Source organism: Pholcus phalangioides, unplaced genomic scaffold, assembly GCF_987345545.1.
Source record: "Pholcus phalangioides strain wild (caught in Gottingen) unplaced genomic scaffold, Ppha-v1.0 ptg000009l_1, whole genome shotgun sequence".
NCBI classification, from domain to species: Eukaryota; Metazoa; Arthropoda; class Arachnida; order Araneae; family Pholcidae; genus Pholcus; species Pholcus phalangioides.
The window spans coordinates 50,740,954-50,763,321 of NW_028301602.1; the positions used below are offsets into that span (position 1 = coordinate 50,740,954).

The window sequence follows — 22,368 nt, forward strand, 5'->3', positions numbered from 1 at the left end:
TTCCCTATTATAACGAAACTAAATATGGAGTCAACATCATGGATCAAATGGTGCAATTATACACGACCAAGACTGGAAGTTGTCACTGGCCAATGCATGTATTTTATAACATTTTGGATATGTGTTGTTGGTTTTGTCATCACCCTATTTTAAGAAAAATTTACCCTTGAGTTAGTTTATGAAAACTGGGGATGATGTTGTAGATAGGCAATCCAGTACGAGTAAAAGTTTCCTTTTATGTTCAACTTCATTGGCAGATGATCAATAAAGTGGCTATACAATAAGCTGTCACCTTGACCACAACAGCCCTTTACCACGGTGAGTAAGTCTCCTGATCAACATGCACTAGAACACTTATAACTCCAAAGATTAAATCACACACAAAGAAAAGAAATTGACGTCAACACAGAGATTTAAGTTTCTTAAAGTTATTCAATTTTTAGCATTTATACTTTTGATCTCAAACTTTTCTCAAGATCAGACACAAAAAAAAATAATTTTCCAAATTTTTATAGTGTTTTTCAACTATCAGCAAAATCAAAACAAACAAATAAACAAACTGACTACATCCCTGAATTTAAGAGTTACTTCACCAAAAGAAAGGGAAATTTGTAGGGCATTATATGAGGTTATCATTTATTTAGTTTACAGTCTGTCACACTTGAGAATTCAAAATGAAAGAAGTCTTTGATACTCATATGGCGTTTTCTTCTAAGAATTTTTCTTAAAGAATTAAGTTCCTTAAATTACGAGAGTTCCTTACTGGGACGAGTGATAAAAAAAAAAGTTTCAGGAACTGGTGAATGAGTGACAGGAAAAATATTGATATCAGGATGACATTTAGATGACCATTTTCACGAAATAACTTAGACAGGATCTGCATTTGATACATCGATAACGAAAAACTACCGGTCAACTTGGTTGGGGTCTGAGGATGGACATTCGGTTACTGCTTGACACTGTCCAAAAAACTGAAATGGATGTGGGCACAGAGTCTAAAAGTTTGTGAGGAAGGCAATCACTAGGACAGGTTCATTTCTGGATACCTGGTCGAAAGAGTCCAATTTTCCATTGACAACCACAGTGGAGTGAAATTTGAAGACAATACCTAGCGGAGATCCCTTTTCGAAAACTCCATAACGAGAGACTTTGGGTATGGAAGGTGCATCAAAACGAACAAAAAAAACTAATAGTCGTCTCTGGTGTGGAGACATAATTTGTGTTACTGGCATCAGAGGGCTTCATCTTAAAAAAAAGTGAAGAATGCTAAAAGAAAAGAATGCAAAGAAAAAGTGAAGATTTAGAAGGCATAGTTGCTAGCTTTTTTTTTAACGAGACATTTTCGCCATCGCAAATGGCGATTCGAGATGAAGAAGGATCTGTGACCCTATTTAGCGACAGGAATTACCAAGAGAGAGATATTTTCTCTCTCCCGACTATATAAAGGGGACAGTATCTAAGAAACCGCATCCAACCATTAGATGCGCAAAAAACTTCAGCATCCTGAGTGAATAAAAGTAGGAATGAAGAACAAAAATAAGAAAATAAAACTTCTCCACCTACTGAAGTTGTTTGGACAACAGTTCAGGCAATGTAGTTTAAACAAAGAAATAATTTGATTTCAAAAACCTTGATTAAACCACACATTTTACATCATACAATTTTGAAATTATCACCTTAATTTGGGAAATAAAACAAGCTTTCCAACGATACCCGACATCATATATAAATATTATTGTTTCATGAAATGCTGAAAAATTTGAATCTAGACAAAGGGAAATCTTTAAAAAAAAATTCAAATTCATCACCTCGATGACAGATATCAATTTTAATCATATAACATTATTTCAAAAAGTTTCTCTCCCTCACAATATTTTACAACACAAATTTTTTTTTCAACGATCGGAAACAGTGGAGAGGAAAGAAATGAGAAAGAAAAATTGAATTTTTCAACATTTGATTAGCAAAAATGTTTTTTTTTTTAAATCACAACATTGACTTAGAATATGCTGAAGACGAAAAATCGGCTTTTCAAAAAAAAATTCAGTGGGTACGGACAACGAGAGAGAAAGAAAGAAAAAAAGAATATTCCTTTTACATATACAAGAAGCAATTCGTCCGTGCAAGACAAGAAAACTCTGACTCATCAATATGGCAATATCTTCTCCGATTATCTGTGGATCATCAGGTGTCTCTCACACAAAAGAAAGAATATATTCAAAAGAACACACCTTTTCTCATTCTTCTCATTCAAATTAATTCAGAATTTCCCGACAAACACATACAGTGTGATGCATAAAGAGTGTGTCTTTCTATACTTCAACAACGTTTTACGACAAAATTTCTCATTAGGACTAATTACATATATAAAAAATTGTTTTAATAATTTCTGAATTCAGTTCGGCCTACAACAATCACATGAAGGCAGAAGCCCAATAATTATTCACAAGACAAACAACAACACAATCATATCTAAATTTGACAGTTACATTTATTAGTAGAGCCCGCATTATATGCACTAAAAAAGTAGCAAAATATGCTCTAAAAATATGCACCTAAAAATTCAAAATTAAACACTTAAAATACAAATAGTGTACTTAAAATACAAATAGTGCACTTAAAATGCCAAAATATGCACTGAAAATCCCTAAATATGTATTAAACACCCCAGAATATGCACTAAAAATCTTGAAAAGTCAAAAATTCTGAAAATGTACAAAAAATGAGAAAATACGCATAAAAAAATTACCGTGCAAAAAAAAAAAAAAAAACAGATGTGCACAGAAAATGCATCTTTTTTTATTTCTTCATGCATATGTATTTCATTTACAAAAAAATATCCCCTCACATATACATATGTACTGCATATGCAAATAACTTCTACATATTTTTTATTAAGGCATTTTTTAATTGCTAGTTTGTTGTAGCTGCTCAATAACAAAACTACCAGTAACAAAAAAATTTGATATCACTGATATATCTCTAGAAACAGACTTAAAATAAAACGGTCAATATTCGTAAAATACTTCATAAATATTTATTAATTCACTAAATTTCACCTGTGGGGAAAAAAACTGATATTTTGAAAATATTATGAACAATATTTATTTCAAAGATTATATAATGAGTGAGCTTAAATAAACCTTCCAAAATATGCACTTATACTGAAAATCCTTTGATTTTATGCATTTATGCTCAAAAAGGCCAAAATATGCAAATGCATATGTATTTGCATATAATCCGGGCTCTACTTATTAGACATGACTATTCTGGGTTGAAGAAATTGGTCAGACTTATTTGGCAAAGGGGGAAAATGTCCCCACGACTTTTCCACCGTGACATATGTCAGTGATAAATGCTTGGATTTTGTACAAACAAGTGACAGGAAAGAAAATTGCTCAAAGAACTTGCATATTGCAGTTATCGGAAGAACTCTGTGCTGAGTGTTTCAACTTGAAAACTACAATTCAAAATGTGATAATATGCAAAACACCCATTGATGGAGACAAATGCCAATTAAGAAGGAACTGCAAAGACAATAAAAAACACTTGAATCTTGTACGCAATGCAAAAAACCAGTGTGCAGCAAATGTGCATCAAGAGAGGTAATTAGTACAGAATGCTTTGAGTGCTAGATGCAAAATATATAAACAGATCAACGGTTTCACGGTTTTTGTGTTAAAATTTTATTAAAATTTGTTTTAAAAATGATATACCACTATTTTTGAAACATTAAGGTATCCGAAAATTGCAAAAATATAGTTTTTTGAGGGGGTCATTTTGACCCCGTCCCATCTTTCTAGTGTTAATTGGCAATGAGATTGATTTCCACCTCAATTTCAAAAATTTTTTTTGGTTTGTGATTATATCAAAACCTTGATTTTTATATTTCCATTTCTGGTTCATCAAAACTGATATTTTTTATTATGAACAGTCTGGACTTTCCAAATCAGTTGAGCAAAAAATTAGAAGTTGATTTTCACCAGAAGATTTTCATGAAGTTCATTTTGAAAGATGTAATATCAAAATCAACCATACAAGCTCATCAAGTTTTTGTGCAATTCATAAATGAAGAACAAAAACAAGAAGGGGTTTTCGTAGCAGAATCTGATTCATCTAATAGTTACAGATTTGACTTGGTAAGTTTCGATTTTCTGATATATTTTATTCAAAGGTGGTATTGATTGAATTATATTTTAATGTGTATATAACAGGATGTTCGCACATCCTTACAAACTCCTTAAAAAGTCCTAACTTTTCATTTCCCTCTGGAGAAGGTCCCTTATAACTCCTTACTTTTTGCAGCCACTCCTGAAAAAATCCTTTTTTTTTTCTCTGAAGGGATGATCTTTCTTAAAATAGAGATTCCCCATGGTGATGAATACCATTGCCTAGAAAAATTTGAGGAAGCTTCCTCCAAATATAAAGAGGGAGAAAAGAGAAAAAAACACCCCCTTTTGTGATAGGAAATGTGAAAGCAGGGAATGGGATTGGAACATCCAATGGTTGTGTATACCTGCCAACCGTTACGATTTTCTCATATTTAGTACGATTTTAGCAAATTAAACGATTATACGCTTTTGCTTCCAAAAATATTTTTTACCGAATCGTTAATTTTGGCATTTTCCTGCGTATGTGACAAACTTGTCAGCGTTGGAAATCGATGGTCAGTTGAACAACATCACTCCGTGGAACCAGTAGCCGAAAATTCCCCCACGTCCAGCGGTGAAAAAAAATTTAACACCGCTGGGAGATTTTTTACTGGTGCGGCTTATGCTTGCTCGAACCGCCTATATTACGCAGTATACTGAGTGCAGACCTCGCAGCACTCCTATTTTTCCTACTTTCGCCTCGCAATCGTCCTTTTTTACTTTCATGGAATTGATTTGAATCGTGCAATTAGAATTTTATTACGAAGTTTTTTGCTCTTAAATTTTTCTTAATTATGAACACAAGTTAGTACCCACATATTTTATTTGAATTATACGTCAATTATTTCTTGTTTTCAAAAACAGTCTATACTTGTTTCTACTATTCTCTGGTAGAAGAAACAAGTATTTCATTCACCCACAAAAACACTAGCAATGCTATGTTTAAAATGCAAAAACAAAATATTTGTTTTTTCGAGTGAAAATGTTTGTTAAAATCAATCATTCTAAATTCAGAATAAATGGCAAAAATCATTAATTTATTACAATTTGACCATGATAATCAATTTATAAACTTGTAACACCTGAAAAAAACATGTTTGATCACCTCAATTTTGAGGAAAAAAATGATCAAATATGGGATCTAAAATAAATTTAATATTTCTTAATTTCATCTTTGTCCCAGATGATGGCTTTCATCCTTTGGGGCATAGGAGCAATACGTTGCTCGCTGTACGATGGAGAAATTTCTTAGCAGTCTCTAATTGCTTGCTTCAGTTCCATCACATTGTTTTAGAGTCTACCCTCTTTTTTCAACTGCTACCAAACATTCTCGATTGGGTTACATCTGTTGGTAGGCCAGTCCGTTGTTTAAATGCATGTAGAAACGTTCTCTCCACTTGTCAATACAAGATTCATCGAAAGACTGGTTATTTGTGGAGATGAAGATTACAAGGAAGAAAATTCTTCACACTGCCGCCACGGGGACTCAAACCCCAGTCTCTCGCTTGCTGGACGAGTGCTCTACCATCTATATCTATATATTCAATAGAATATATACGCTCCAAGGTTGAAATATTCTATCTGCTTCCATAGCTTAGATGGTAGAGCACTCGTCCGGCAAGTGAGAGACCGGGGTTCGAGTCCCTGTGGTGGCAGTGATGAATTTTCTTCCTTGTAATCTTCATCTCCACAAATAACCAGTCTTTCGTTGAATCTTACGTTGTTTAAATGTTAGCGCACTTCTTAAATACCTCTCAACTTTTTTACTGTGGTGGCAAGAGGCTTTGTCGTCTTGAATTGTTCAGTCAGTCAAATCCCCAAACCAGTTACCAACACTAAAAATAAAAAAAATTTCAAGAATGTCCATGTAGACTTCTGAGTCGACTATACTCTTCATGGTTCTCAGTTACCCTAATCCATCAACTGTCATGCAACTCCACATGGTAAATGAACGACAAAATTTAGTTCTTTTGTCAATGCGTTCATCTTTAATCTTTTCTCCTTTTTTTCTCCAGATGAATTTATTGCAGCTATCCTCAGTCCCCAAGCTGATTCTTGACTCACTCATCACTGAAAATGACTTAATTCCAATCATTCATGTTCCAGTGGACGTGGTTTCTACACCATAGCAACCAAGACCTCTCCTGCTGCCAAATTAAATGAGGTTTATGTGTTGATTTGCGGTACCTGAACCCATTTCATCACAAACGATTGCATACGGTACGGTTGCAGACACGAACGTTGCACTTCCACCCACTCTGCAATCAGCAGTTTCGAGGTGGCACAGTGATTTTCCTTGGCAATTGTGATCAGTTTTCTATCATCTTTCTGGTACTACGAGGGCGATCAGATTGAGGCAAAATTTTCTACATCGCCAGTCCTCTGATATTTCATACAAAGGAGGCACACTGTACTTTGAGCACAGCTGAAGATTCTTGCAGCCTCCCATTGAGAAAACGTCATCTTTGAACATGGGAACTATGTTTTTTAAAATCATTAGTAACATATCTTCTGGAAGCCATCTCTTACACTTTGAAAAAAATTGTGGTGATGAAAACCAGTTGGGTTCACTTTTTATACACTGTCTGGCTACTTTGCTCGTGCGCAAGCAGTTTAATTTGCATAGTTTGAGTCAACCCATTTGTTTAAAATAGTGATTGATCCCTTTTTTGCTCAAAACTGAGATGATCGAACATTTTTTTCTTTGGTGACAAGTTTATTAATTGATTATCATGGTCAAATCGTAATAAATTAATGATTTTTGTCATTTATTCTGAATTCAGAATGATTTTATCAAAATTCTTCACTCAAAATAAAAATTTCAATTGTTTTTGCTTTTAAAACATGGCATTGCCAGTGTTATCGTGGGCGATAACACTGGCAATGCCATGTTATCGCCTGTTTTTGGTCACGTATTTGGCACTGTTTTTGGTCACGTATTTGGCACTTTCTGCCAGGGGTAGTGTAACTTTTCAATGTTATATTTTAATGTTTAAAAAACATTATCATATTTTGTCTTGACTTTCTACTAGAATAAGCAAGATTTAAAATTCAGTATTTCGTGTATTTGTGTTTCGAAGGTTTTATTTTTCCTGATTAGTAATTCTTTGAAACTTATGATAAGGTGGTTCCAAATTAAAGTTTTCATCATTTATGAGTTGTTTCTTTGAAACCGAATGAGAAATCTAGGCTTGAATATTGAGAGTAGTTTAGATGTTCAGTCAGAAGCGCATTTATGGTTTTCCCGCCTGTATACTACACAAATTTTGCTGCCCTTCTTCCGTTCTAATTTTCTTGACTACTCTTTCCACGGATTCTCCATCCTTGTTATAGCTCGCTCACTCCCAACTCCTGCAAGTATACAGTACACCTGTTTTGTTAAAGTTACTCTTTTAGTCATTTACATGCTTGCACACTGTTTTGGTCTCTCCCGTGTTTGACACTGTTTTTGGTCACGTATTTGACACTGGTTTTGGTCGCTCACATGTTTGACACTGGTTTTCGTCACTGTTTGATTACTTTTACACATTCTAGGCAATGCCGTCTTAATGCATTCCCCCAAGCAGGGGGCCTCAGATGCAGAGGGGCCTTTCTCTTTCATGAAACTATATCTGGTTAAAATTTTTTAAATTAACCAGGTAGGGGTCTTTAAAAACTACTTTATCCAAAGTCCCAGGATACGTTTCAGACAGCTGACTCATTGGTCATTCGCATGCTTGCTCACACTCCAAGTCACTCGTTTGCTCACTCACATGCTTGCAAACTTTCTAGGTCACTCTTTTGATCATTCACTGACCTGCTCACTTTCTGTCTGGGCAGACATGGATTTATGGAGGGTTATAAAATTTTCACCGCTCTTTCCCCACTTCATTAATTTTCTTGGCCACTCACTACTCAGATTTGCCAAACTTCTGAACTTGCTGCTCTGGGCTATAGCCTGCTTAGTCCTCTTGTAAATAGGACATTACTCTTCAGTAGCGGAGCATGCGGATGGTTAAAATTTGGAGTGTTGCAAAAAAAAGATTCAGGAAAAAAACTGAAAAATATCAGCAAAAAAAAGCAGGTTGAGTTGAATATTTCTGGCACTAATAAAATATACAAATTATTAGTACTGGGTTAGTGAAATCACTGAATTACTGCAAGTTGATTGAAAAAGCCCATTTAAATAATATAAACTTCTGCTCATAGACATGCACTGATGTTTTCTTCTATGCTCGAAGAAAACTGGCGCAACAATGCCTGATTACTGGAGGGATTATTGAGAGTCTATCTTTGTACGTAGTATGAGAAACTTTATTTGAAGACAGAGAATATGGGTTTCCGATGCAAAAATTTTCATAAATCATCATCAATTTTAAAGATACTTATTCCGATGAATTTCCTTTCATCAAACGTTCCAGAAGAGGGCCGACTTTTCCTTTTTGTACAAGTTGTGTTACGGACATAAACATCGGTCATGGAAAGACTGCCATCATCAGTCGTGAAGTGAAAAAAAAAACATCAAGCAAGTGTCACAAAAAGTCAGTGTTCTTCAAAAATTGACGGTGTTTTCCTTCATCTTCCCATGATTTTGGGGTCATTCGCACAGAATGTTTGTTCACAGCGTTTCTGATTGAACACAATATTTATTTTTACATCATTGAAGTTTTGGCCTCCGAGTTCACTTGTTTTTTGCGTAGGAATTTTATTCCCAAGGGTTTAACTTCCATGTGTGTAAAATCCCTATTTTAATTTAACTTCAGTTTTTGAGTAGGGATTTTATTCCCTACGCTTTAACTTTTATGTTTGGAAAATCCCTATTTTATTTGGAAAAATCCCTATTGTATTTATTAGGGAGTGGTTTTAGCATAAAATACGGGTTTGCGCGAAAATCTCCAGAATTTTCTTTTTCAAAAGTTGGCAGCCATGAGTGTATCACAACACACAAAGCACCACTATCAGCAATAAAGCACAATATTCAATCCACCACTATATGCAGTGCACCGCAATGCAGCACAAAACACAATGTGCCACTATAGGCAATGCAGCAATAAGCAATGCACCAACATCAGCAATACTGCAAAATAAGTAGTGTGCCATGTTAAGGAATGCACCACAATACGCAATACAGCGCAATAAGCGATGTATCGCAATTGGAAAAGTACCAGAATATGTACCACAACACACCGTAAGCACTGCATTACAATAAGCAATAAAGCACAATATGCAATGCACCACAGTACGCAATGTATTGCATTGAACAAAACACAATAATACCTAATGCACCACAATACGCAATAAGCACTGCATTACAATAAGCAATACAGCACATTATGCACTACAGTATGTAATGCATAACTGTACAAATCAAAAACCAGCAAAATCAGCAATGCACTGCAATCAGCGAAACATTGCAATAAGCAATTTACCACAATGCGCAATACAGACTGTAACGGACTGCATTATAATAAGCCATACAGCATGTGATGCATTAAAATTAGCATTGTATTGGCAGTGCATCACTACAAGCCATACAGCACAATAGCAATAACCACTGCATTAGATTAAGCAATAACCACTGCATTAGATTAAGCAATACACTACAATACGCAATGTATTACAATAAGCAATACAGCACAATACACAATGTACCACAATACGGAATAAGCACTGCATTATAATAAGCAATGCAGCATGCAATTCACTACAATATGTGATGCATAACAATATGCAATGCACTGTATTGCAGTGCACTACAATAAGACCTACAGCACAATAAGCAGTAGACACAACATTATAATAAGCAATACGGAACACGATGTACTACGTAATGCATACAATACGCAACCACAATACGTAATGTACCATACAATGTGCATACTGCATTGATGCATAACAATACGCAATGCACCACATTCACCATATTGCAGTGCACCACAATAAGCAGTAGGCACAACATTATAGTAAGCAGTACAACACGCAATGTAGCACAAAATGCAATACCCCACAATACGCAATATGTACTGCATTATAATAAGCAATACAGTATGCGATGCACAACAACACGTAATGCATAACAATACGCAATAAAGCACTATACATCGCAATAAGCACCACAATACGCCATAATCACTGAAACACAATTAGCAAGCGATACACTATAATCAGCGATGCACAACTATTTACAGTACACCACAATATGCAATATAGCCCAATACGCAATGTGCCACAATACGCAATAAGCACTGCATTGCAATGCGAAATACAGTACGCGATACACTATAATGCATAACAATTAGCAACGCATCACCATCAGCAAAGCACCCCAATAAGCAATACAGCACGCGATGCACCACAATACATATAACTATATGCAATACAGTACAATAGGCAATGCATCACATAAGCAAAGCACCATAATAAGCAATGCATTAGAATAAGCAATACAGCACGTGATGCATTACAATACGCAATGCACCAAAAATAGCAAAGTACCACTATTTACAGTGCCCCGCAATACAGCATAAAACGTAATGCACCACAATACGCAATGTATCGCAATAAGCAAAGCACCATAATATACGCAAAAAGTACTGTATTACAGTAAGCAATATATCACGCGATGCGCTGCAATGCGAAATACAGCATAATACGCAATGCTACATCATCTGCGATTCACCTGTGTATCGTTCTATTTTCTTTTGAACTGTAAATTGTTACAATTGGTGACGGGTTTCTCAACCAATTTCTCTGTATAGTTTCTACGTATGAAAAGTGCTATAGACAGATCTAGTGTAATGGGAAAAAATACATTACCGATTCAAACTTGCAAAGCCATTGTGCTATGTTGGTCATAATGAACTTTACTCATTTTAATCCTGATCATCTTGTAATATTACTTCAGTTTCAGGAGTAGTCAGCAATAGAGGAAACGAGTTGCATGTCTGGTGTAATAGAGGAATGGGACAATGCAGGAGTCGGGAAATCATGGCTTACTCTATTTAGTGTGTCACTCTGTTCAAGAGGTCATATTTTAACTCTATCAAGAGTGACCCCTTTAATGGGGTTTGACACTGCATTTCTACATTTTAGTGATTCAAAGTCAAAAAAGGGATTATTATCATTTTCATTATTTACCTCTCAAAATGAATCTTTTAACTTGTGTTTTCCAGTATAAATTTTTTCTGTTTCTGTGCAGGATATTCATTTGAAGGCAAAAGACTTCGCTTACACATCTGGCATTTATAATATAAATCTAATTATTGGTGATTCTGTCATATTGAATTCGTTGAAGTGGAATATAGTGAGTAAATTTTTTTTTCACTTATTATTCACTTAACTTGTAACTCATTTAACTTATATTTATTTTGTTTATGATTATTTAACTCTTCATGATTCTGTGTGTGTATTTGAATATACAGTAATACCTTGGCTAATGAATGCCTCCGCTTAAAAAATTTTTTCGCTAACAAAGATTTTTTTTTTAGGATTTTCTGCCTCTATTATCAAATGTAGATTCAGATGGAGAACATGCTAACATAAAACAGTTGCATCATAAGCTGAATATCGGTGCTAATCATCATCAGAATTACTCTTACTCAATTCTGATTAACTCATGTTTGATTCAAAATGTTTTTCCAGATGCACCTATTTCTTTTTCCAAAAGTTTTCAACCATTTTATGTAAAATGGAAGATTCAGTCAATAGAAAATGCATTAAAAAATAGCCTATGTTATCAGAACACTCTTTCAGTGTAAGATTCTAAGCATCAAGCTGAACAGTATGGAGTTAGGGGATCTGTGAATTAGTGACAGGTTTGACTGTCGCTAGATGGCGACGGGTTCTGCTGTGTGTGATTTTATTTCATTTTTAATTAAATTGTATCATTTGTGTAATACATAGTGTTTCAAGTACATAGAGTATAGAGAAAATTTTTGGCTTGTTGGACAATAGATTGTCCCAGTCTCGACAAGATTGTGGTTCTAACTCAAGCTTGGTTATTAGAACTGTGACGCGAAACCAGAGAAAATTCGAATTTCCCAAATTGGATTTGAAGAAGTTCTCTGGGGATCCACAGGAATACTTTGGTTTTTTTGGAGCCAGTTTGCCCAAATACATCAAGATCATGAACTGGCAGCTGAGGAAAAGTTTCAATATCTAGCACAATGTGTAGTTCCAGATTATCAAGCAGCGCAGCTCATCAAAAGCTTCCCACTGACTGCTAATATTTCGGAAAACTATCCGAAAGCTGTGGAGCAGCTAAAAGAACGTTTCGGGCGTGAGGATCTGTTGGTGCAGATATATGTAAGAGATCTATTGGCGCTTGTGATGAAAAATGCCAGCAGAAACACGTCCGATTTGTCAGTTTTATACGACAGTATCGAAACAAAGCTTAGAGTGCTGGAAAGCCTGGGACGGACTTTGGAAAAGTTTGCCAATTTTCTGGATGGTGTCCTGCTGTCCAGAAGGTGCTACGGGCCTGGGAGCGAAGCAGAGTCTTCGAAGAAGATGCTACTGAAAGGTCATTGGAAAAACTGATCGGATTCCACTTCCCGATGTAAGAATGTGAAGAGATGATTCTCAGTTAGCACAGACTGAGTTTGTGAATTCCGTCAAGTGTGCGACTACTGTGAAACTACATTGGATAATAACTCTTACGTTCCAACAGCAGCCGTGCTAATGGCCACAGATGAAGGTAAGAGGAATGTCTTGTGTATTTTTTGCGAAAAGCCTCATCCAGGTGCGAAATGTTTCAAAGTGGACAAAATAAGTTTGGACAAGAAGAGAAAAATTGTTAGAAAGGAAGGGATATGTTTCGCATGCTTAAGATCCGGTCATTCGAAATTTCAATGCAAATTTAATATAAAATGTTTGAGATGCAATAATAACCATTTGAAAATTATGTGCCCAAAGCAAAGTCTATAATGAAACAAAAAGAAACCGACCCAAAAGTTTCCTTTTCTAATAGCTATAGTAACAAAAAATAGAGGGTCTTTTTGCAAACGCTTTGTGTGAATGTTGAAGGAAAGGGGGGGGGGGTGGAAGAAGAAAAAATAAGAGCACTGTTGGATTCTGGCTCCCAGTGTTCTTACATTAGTAAGACTTAGTTCTTACATAGTTCTGGGGAGAATGAGGGGTAACGGGATACGTCAGTTTCTTGAGGTTTATGTCAGGGTTGGGTTTTGACATGACAAATGTCAAAAACTGGTTTAAACCATCAAAAACCTAAATGAATGCCATTTGATAATGTTTTGAACACAAATAGGTATATAACATGATGAAACACTTTTTGGATATTACAATGTTTTATTTTTAAACATTAATTTATTACTATAATTAAAACAAAATATTAATTATAATTTGCAATTTTGAATTCTTCAACATGAGAGCCTAGAACATATGAAATATAATTTTATGGTTTATTTCAGGGTTATCAAATTTGCTCCCCGGGTAGATACCCATTTCCTTCCCCCCCCCCCTCCTGGGCTGGGTAAAAGCCTAAAAAGCCCAGGTTATAATAAATATTTTTTAATGATTTTTTAGGAACAAAAATGTGATAATAAATAATTTCTTGGAATCACAAACACCCTTTTTTATAATTCTTCTACCTTTTTATTAAGCATTTAGGTATGAGATCCACATATTAAAATATTTTACAAGAAATCGCAAAGAGAAAATTGTAACCATGGACCTCAGTTTAAAAAATATATCTGATATATGTGATAAGCATACCTACAGAAATTTATTTATGATACATAATTTTTCACACACACACACACACAAATCCTTATATAAATAAATTGAAGCATCTGTGAAGAAGTAAACCAATGTATGTAAACTGAATTTTTCAGGGTTGTTTGGTTTAAACCACGTTGGTTTTAACCAAGTGGTTTTTTTAAAAAAATCAAATAAAAGTTGCTTAAATATAATTTTTTTCCGTGAAAAATATCATATTGGTTCATTATTAGCCAAAATGTTTCATTTTTACCCCATTTTATATCCTTGGGGTAATAATGGTAATCCCATATTATTCTGATGGTATATCTTTAAATGACATAAGATTTTATAAGTGGTTTTTTTTTCAAAAAGTCTCATAAAAGTGGCCAGAATATATATATTTTTTTTTTCATATGAAGTATCTTAGTTATTTAAAGTTGTATACAGAAGCCAAAATTTCTCATTCTTACTATATTTTCTAACCTTTTGCTATATTCTGATGCTCAATCTTTAGCAAATTCATGAATAAGGATTGCATCACACGTCTAAATGTAGTGGTGTATTATCTCACAGGGTTTCTTTTTCTATTCACAAAGAAGCAGCAACAGTAGTTACACCATCATGCTAGGGGCAGGTGGTCCTATAATCCAATAAAGACACCAGCTGTCCTTAAAGGACAAAGACCAGTGTGTACTAGTAGTTAAATTACCTCACATACATTTTCATTCCCATAAAAAGTAGCACATCTCCTACTGTATATCTCCCAGTCTTAATATTCAATAGTTGTTTTTTTCATACTTTCACACTGTTAAGCCCAGTTAATCAAGGTTCTACTGTATAGTTGTAACCGATTTATGAAAAATAATCAGCTATATACAGGGTGATTATAATTTAAGTTTTGATTCCAAAACTATACAATAAGTACTGATCAGAATGACTTGAAAATTTACATGGATACTCCTGGAGCAATGGGAGCTTCTTTTGCAAAAGGAAAAAAAGTGCAAAATGTGCAAGTAGATGATGCTGTACATGGCCAGCAGTATAATATTTTGTGCAACCACATCATTTCAGCACTTCCACAGCATCAGTGTGTGGATAGAACTTCTATGAAGATGCACATTGCAATTCCAGCAAAGCAGCTGCTGAAGACCCATTTTGACAGGATGCACCTTAACCCTTGCAACTTCTGGCTGTGGGGGTACCTCAAAATGTTATAAACAGTGGTCAGATTGCAAACTTTGGTGAATTGCAATCTCCAGCACATTCCCTATATGTTAGAAGTTCCTCTGGAATATTAACCGGGGGGAGGGGGAGGGGGGCGTTTGGTTTATTGAAGCTGAATCGCAAGCACATCCACATCATGACCATGGCATACTCCGATTCTGTTGTTGAACAACAATTTTTGTGCTTTCAACCTCAGGTTGGACAACATATTTAACATTTCTTAAGTTGTAGCTATTGTTCATTTACTTTGTTTTTTGTGATGTTTCCATGAATTATGAAATCGTGCAGTGCTATAATTAAAGTATCATTTTGCCATGACTGGCTATCGTTTCCATTCTGCGAGCAAATTTCCCACATGTTGGATGATGTCATTAATTTTACATTTTTAAGTATTTTATATCAAATAAAATTGAATTTTTTCAGGAATATTCATGTCGATTTTCAAGTCATTCTGACAATCATTCTTTTTTTAAAGTGTTTTGAAATCAGAACCTTAGTTATAATCACCCTGTATATCGTAAATCATTGTTAATTATTCTGCATTATTTATGCTTCATTAAATACATTATATTCACTTAATTTTTATTACTTTTTGCAAAATAGCTTCGTAATTAAGTATACTGAAAGTAACTGGAGAAAAACCTTTATATATTATATGATTAATAATAACATTAAAAGAATTTTCAATTACACAGTAATCCATTGAGTTAAGCAAAAAAATAATTAAATTGTAAAAGTTGGTTTTTGTTAAAATGTAATAAATATTTATTGATTAATTAGCATGGGAATAGTGTTAATTACATTAATAAACATTTTATTTTTGTTAATTATTGGAAGTTTGAATGATTTTTCAGAAATTTCATTGTTTTTAATGTTAATACTATTTAAAACAAAAAAAACCGGTTTAAACCAAAAAAACCTGGTTTAAACCAAAAAAACCCGGTTTTTTGGTTTTTTTCAAAAAAACCGGTTTTTTTACCAACCTTGATCAGTGATATAATTCCAAAATTAATGAAAGAGAAAATTATAGAATTAATGAAAGAGAAAATTATAGAATTAATGAAAGATAATTTCAGCATTAATGAAAGATAATTTCAGCATTAATGAAAGATAATTTCAGCATTAATGAAAGATAATTTCAGCATTAATGAAAGTAATAATTCCTGAATTAAAATAAAAGATAATTCCAAAATTAATATGAGAGAATTCCAGAATCACAATAAAAAAAATAATTTCAACATTAATAAAAGAAAAAATTTCAGCCTTCGCAAAAAAAACAAATCCAGAATTGACGAAAACTGTTATTCCAGAATTGATGAAAACTATTATTTCAGCATTAACAAAAGAAATTGTTGAACCATTAGCAAAAGAAATTAATTCATTTCAGCATTAACAAAAGAAATTATTTCAGCATTAACAAAAGAAAATATTTCAGCATTAACAAAAGAAATTATTCCAGTATTAATGAAATAAATAAATTCAGAATTAATGAAAGAAATAATTTAATTTTTTGTATCTTTAGAAGAGTTCTTTTTTTAGTCTTTAAAAGAAAATTAATTGCAATACTTGGAGACTAAACTGTACGTTTCAATGAGGAAATTGACAGGCACAAACTGTTTTATTCAATATGTCATATGATTTCCTTGCATTCAATGTTGCTGCCGTCACTGCAGCTCCATGCTGCCTCCAGTAGTAGAAGCTTGATGCTGAAATCCTGTACGAAAATTGAAAAGTATTGCGATTTGGTGAAAATCAAGCAATCGTATTCGAATTTATTGCTCATTTCCTGCCGTGAATGATTCCATCAAGCCTGAAAGTGACACTGTTGAAAACAAAAACATTTCATTGGAGGTCATTTATTGAAAAATGAAGTTGTGAATGCAGAAATTATACAGGGCTCGGCACGGGTCACTTTTTTCACTAAAAGTCACTTTTTTAGAAACTAGTCACTTTTATTACGTATTTTCAGGCCCAGGTCACTTTTTCCACTTTTTTTAGCAAAAAAACCTCGGTCTCGCATGCTTTTCTGCTGTCAGTGTTTTTCTTTTCTTCAAGGAAGAACTTTAAAGGTTCAAGGTCACTAATTTTCTCCCTCCCTTCATTGAACTACGATCGTTAGCTCCCTTCCCGTATAACCAAAGCCTTCTAGAAGTACCTAGGAAAGTAGTATCTAGGAGGCTTTGGTAGAACCACTGTACATGAAGGCGTCTTATCTTCCCGGGAGCATACCGTTTGACGTCAGCATAACTTGATTTCAAGGCGCTTGGAAAGAAAGCTCCTTGGTTAAAGAGTCATTTTATGGAAAAGCCCGTCGGAAAAAAATAGCGTAAAAGGCGTACTTACAACAAAGAATTCCCCCCCCCTACTACCATTCTTTCTTATTTCCCCACGCGTGCTCACTCGTTTTTTCATTTTCATCTTATTTTAAAATTGATCCTTTATTTTATTTGTTTTAAAAAGTTTTAGTCCTAAGGGCCGAATTCCTTTCTTGGAGCATCGAGCAAGTTACATTTGTTGTTTGTTCTATTGTTACTTTTGTTAATTTTTTTAAATGTTATTTGAAATGACGATTAGAGAGCCCGTGCAGAAGCTAACTTACGCGCAGCGGGAGAATACCAAAGCGTGTAAGAATTAAAGATGCGTACTATTAATACGTATTAAGCGTATTATTAATAATACTCTTGTACTAATATACTAATATAAGAATACTTGTAGGTGGCCAAGGTTAAAGAAGCTCGCAAGTATTTTGAATTTACTTACAATAAAAAAAATCATCCGACTGAAAATCGCGATCTATCTAGAAATGAAATTCGTACTATTTTTCTAACTGGATGTTTTTCTAACTGTAACTAAACTACTATTTTCTAACTTTACTCAGCAAGAAACCGTAGCCCCAGGTATGATCGAAAGGAGAACTGTTTATGAAAAGATCACAGAATCCTGCAATTCAACATTTAGTTTAACACAAGGGTTTCCAAATCAGATGAAAATTGCTCATCAGGCTGATAAAAACTCAGTTAACGTGCATGCGAGCCGTAAATAGAGGCGGATTTAACGGTGGGCACACCGAGCACGCCTCTGACCCCTACTTTACACTTTTTTTTCCTAATTTAAGGGGCCTAATATTAATTTTTTTTTTTTATGCCCGGAGCCGTCAACAACCGACCTTTATCCGCTTCTGGCCGTAGCTTAATTTAGAGCATCTTCACGATACCGATTGTTGACTTAATATCGGTGTTGTGTAAAACAATCCCCTTTTTAGACCTCGAAAGTTTATTAAAACGTTTTTGTGATGAGCCGCTGTTATGACCGCAATAGGAGAGGGCGGGGTCTGGCTCCACGGTTGTTGAACGAGGAAGGGTGCCGAGTTTACTCTTTTTCCGTTAAAAAAATGGATAACGGGCCCGGGCGATAGTAAATTTTCGTTCGTACTTGCGTCCCGGGTTGCTACATACCGTGATCAGATCCAAAACTGGGGGGGGGGGGTGGGACAATGCCTCGATCGGCATTTTTGATGGAATGGTATATTTAAGAAAAGGCAATTGAATTTATTTGCAAAATTATCGATATTCACAGTCAAGGGGCAGTAAAATTATGTTTCCCCTCCAGAAAAAAATATCGTATTATGGCCATGGTAAATCGGGAGCCTCTGGTGGGGGGGCGGGGGCAAATTCACTGTTTTTGTTCGTTGAAAATTACGGGAGGAGTCGGAGCTAACGTGGCTAAAATAGGTAACCCTGACAGCAGCATTCATAAACTCTGTATCAACCGCATTTATAAACCCCGTATGTCGTTGACAGGGCCGTCTTAAGAGTATCATGGGCCCCCGGGCCAATTGATTTTTCGGAGGCCCTACCAAACATTCTCAAATTTCAACCAGATCTCATTTTTGTGAGGCCCCTCTTCGCTTGAGGCCCCCGGGCCCCATGCCTTAAGACGGCACTGGTCGTTAATTCGATTTTTGTGTTCATTTTATCCTAATTTTCCGTATTTCCCGATATATTTCTATCGATTTTCGCATATTAGGTTGATTCATATTATAAATTATATATTTTTTTGTAATTTTATGTGCCCTTTGTCAGCCATCTTGAATTGACCTTGATTGGCGCGGAAAAAAGTCGCCACGTTGGTGCTTACAAGGTTCATGGGAAATTTAACGGAGAAGGCCGCTGAGTCTTTTTCTGTTAAAAATTACGGGTGGAGGGGCCAAAATTATACTGTTTCTGGGTAAAGGAGTATGTTTTTTTTGCAGGGGTGTATGTTGTGTGCAAAAAAAAGAAAAATATATATTTACAAATTTTTCTCTCAAACCAAACAATTTCAAAACTGGTTTATTTTCTCCCTCACAAAGGGCCTTATTATTTTCGTGTCCCACCCTGCCCAGTCCAGCCATAGACTTGAAGGTCTTAGGGGTGCAGCAGATGACAATGCATCAGTAGGCTCTGCCATTGATGCTGGGGGGGGGGGGGGGGAAATATCCTCCCTCAACGTATAACAATTAAAATAATTTAGTTAATTTAATAATTAAAATCTAGTTAATCTAATAATTAAAATAATTTAGTTAATCTAATAATTAAAATAATTTAGTTAATTCAATAATTAAAATAATTGAGTTAATTTAATAATTTAAATACTTTATTCGATTTAATAATTTAAATACTTTATTCGATTTAATAATTTATTTAATTTAGTAATTTAAGTAATATTTTAATTTAATAATTTAAAATAATATTGTAAAAATGTAATTTTATAGGTTTTTTTTTAAAATCATTATAGTAAATTTCTTAAAATTTGTTGGAATACAAACCTAGGTATGTAAATAAAATTTGTACTAGTTAAAAAAAAGTTTGAGTACATTTTGTATACTGTCATTCATAACATAACATGAATGAAAAATCCACTTGAATGTAGATTGGACAAATTCTCTCATCAAATTTTGTGTTACTTAATTTTTTTTTCCTCCTTTGGATGTGAAAATTTTTTCCCGTTTTTGAAGTTTTTCCTGCTTAAATTGATTTTAAAATGGGTTGTGGAAAGCAACATGGGGGAAAGGCATTGCTATTGTTACTTAAAAAGGATGTAATGTTGCTCTCTCACACATAGTTGTTGATGAATTTGATAAGTTATTCAAAACTTTTCTGGTTAGCAGAATGCGTTTGAGTTTGATTCAATTATTTCTATCTATTATGTAAAAAAAACAATTTCAATGAGTTCCATTGAAATACAAAGTTTAGTGAAAACTAAATTCAATTTCAATTCATTCAATTTGGTAATAATCAAAATTCAATGTCCATTTGGTCTCTGTCTAAAATTATTTTGGTCACTATTTGGTCACTTTTAAACAATTTGGTCACTATTTGGTCTCTTTTTTTTTTGATCATTTTGGTCACTATTTTCACTAGTTTTGAGGCCATGATCCGTGCTGAGCACTGATTATATGAACACCTACAATGCATAAAAAACCATTCATACAAATCAATATAAACAACCTAGGGGGAGCTGTAGATAATAGGCAGTGGCCTATGAATCATTCTGAGAAATGTATTAGAGCATGAATCATTATAAATACTGTGTTTTTTTAGTTTATAATTCTTGAATTATCTGCAAGAAATTAAAGTAATTTGTACTTTTGATTTGTTTGTAGTGGAAACATTTTGCATGAGAGGAATTTACCATAAAGCTCAGTGATTTTTTAATGATTTACGCAGTAGGTTTTTCTATGATAAAAACATAAACCATGTTTGTCTGAAATATTTTTTCAAATATTTCAATGTTGACATGAAAATTTAAAGATGTATAAGTATGCAATAAATGATATACATTATTATACATGATTATACATGCACTGTATGATATACATTACGGATTATGTGAAATAAAATATGTAGAAATGTGATCTCTGAAAGTTTCAATCAAAATTAAATATGTCCCTATTATTTATTTGAAAAATATGCATTTGTAAAGAGTCCTTGAATTTTTAAATTTTACCTTTAAAAGTGAATAGTCCTTGAATTTTTTTTTCTTTGGAAGAGTACGAACCATGTTTTATAATCGTCACTTCTATCACCACCTGGACCATACCACCCCCCACTATGGGGAAACACTGCTTTAATTCATGACTTTTGTCTTGCAACTAGAGATAGGATGAATATTCGGCTGCTATTCTTCCCTTTTGCCAAATATTTGGTTCAGCTGAATATTTGTCTAAATGTTCATCATTGTACATCAAACTAATTTAAAAAAAATGTTAATTGGAATTTTTCCCTTAAATTAAAAATTTACTGTTTTGTGGGATGTACATATTTTTTTGTGAAAAACGTTACGTGAGGGGGGATTTCTAGGACAGTGAACACGTGAAACTGAGAATAGACTCCTATTGCAATAAAAGGTGGAAGTTGGCGCAAGTTCATTAACTGAAGGATGTACCTAGGCGAGATATGTATTGAGCTACTCAAAAAAGGCGAAGAACATCTAAAGAGAGGAAAAATAAGATATAATACACAATTTGATGCATTACTAGTTGAGAGTAAATATTGGTTGACATTTTTTCTTAATTAGATATAAAATTGTTAAGTGTTAAAAAAAATATTGTTGTAAATGATATCAAAATACAATATATCATTGTTAAGTTTGATTGTCAGTATCATTGGTAATAAAAATCCCTCAATTACCAGTTTCAAATATTTAAATTATAAATTGCATTGTTGAAATTCAATATCAATCATTTGAAATAACTAATAATTTAATTTTCAATTAAAAACACTAATTTTATTTATAATTTTGATGAATTTTAAGAAAATTGATATTCAGCCACTGAATATTCTGTATTTGGTTGATGAATGATTATTTTTGTCACTCCACTGTCATTTTTTTGCACACTAGGGCTAATTAGACTGGGACCTTTCTTTCATACCGAGCACAACTCAAGTCTATCACCATCTCATAGCTGCCAAGTCTCCCGAATTTTAGCTTCATCGCTCGACCTCCGAAAAGTTCTTAAAATCTCCCGAATTTTTAAGAAAATCACAAAAAATCTCTAATTGTCCCTAAACATTTCCTATTTCATTAAAAAAAATCCCGCGTATGAATTTTATTACCAAGGGTTTAACTTCCATGTTTGTAAAATCCCTATTTTAATTTAACTTCAGTTTGTGAGTAGGGATTTTATTCCCTACACTTTAACTTTTATGTTTGGAAAATCCTTATTTCATTTTGGAAAATTCCTATTATATTTGGAAAAATCCTGATTGTATTTATCAGGGAGTGGTTTAAGCATAAAATACGGGTTTGCGCGAAA

At 34.0% G+C, this 22,368-nt stretch overlaps 1 protein-coding gene across 3 annotated transcripts in view; it reads left to right on the forward strand.

Annotated features, from left to right (window-relative positions):
- Window positions 1-22,368, forward strand: part of OstDelta (oligosaccharide transferase delta subunit) — a 329,525-nt gene that overhangs the window by 233,382 nt on the left and 73,775 nt on the right. For all 3 annotated transcript variants that reach the window (XM_089236493.1, XM_089236492.1, XM_089236491.1), the window contains exons 12-13: window positions 3,935-4,139; window positions 11,329-11,433. In XM_089236493.1, coding sequence (XP_089092619.1) covers window positions 3,935-4,139; window positions 11,329-11,433 — 310 coding nt within the window. The remainder of the gene's footprint in view (window positions 1-3,934; window positions 4,140-11,328; window positions 11,434-22,368) is intronic.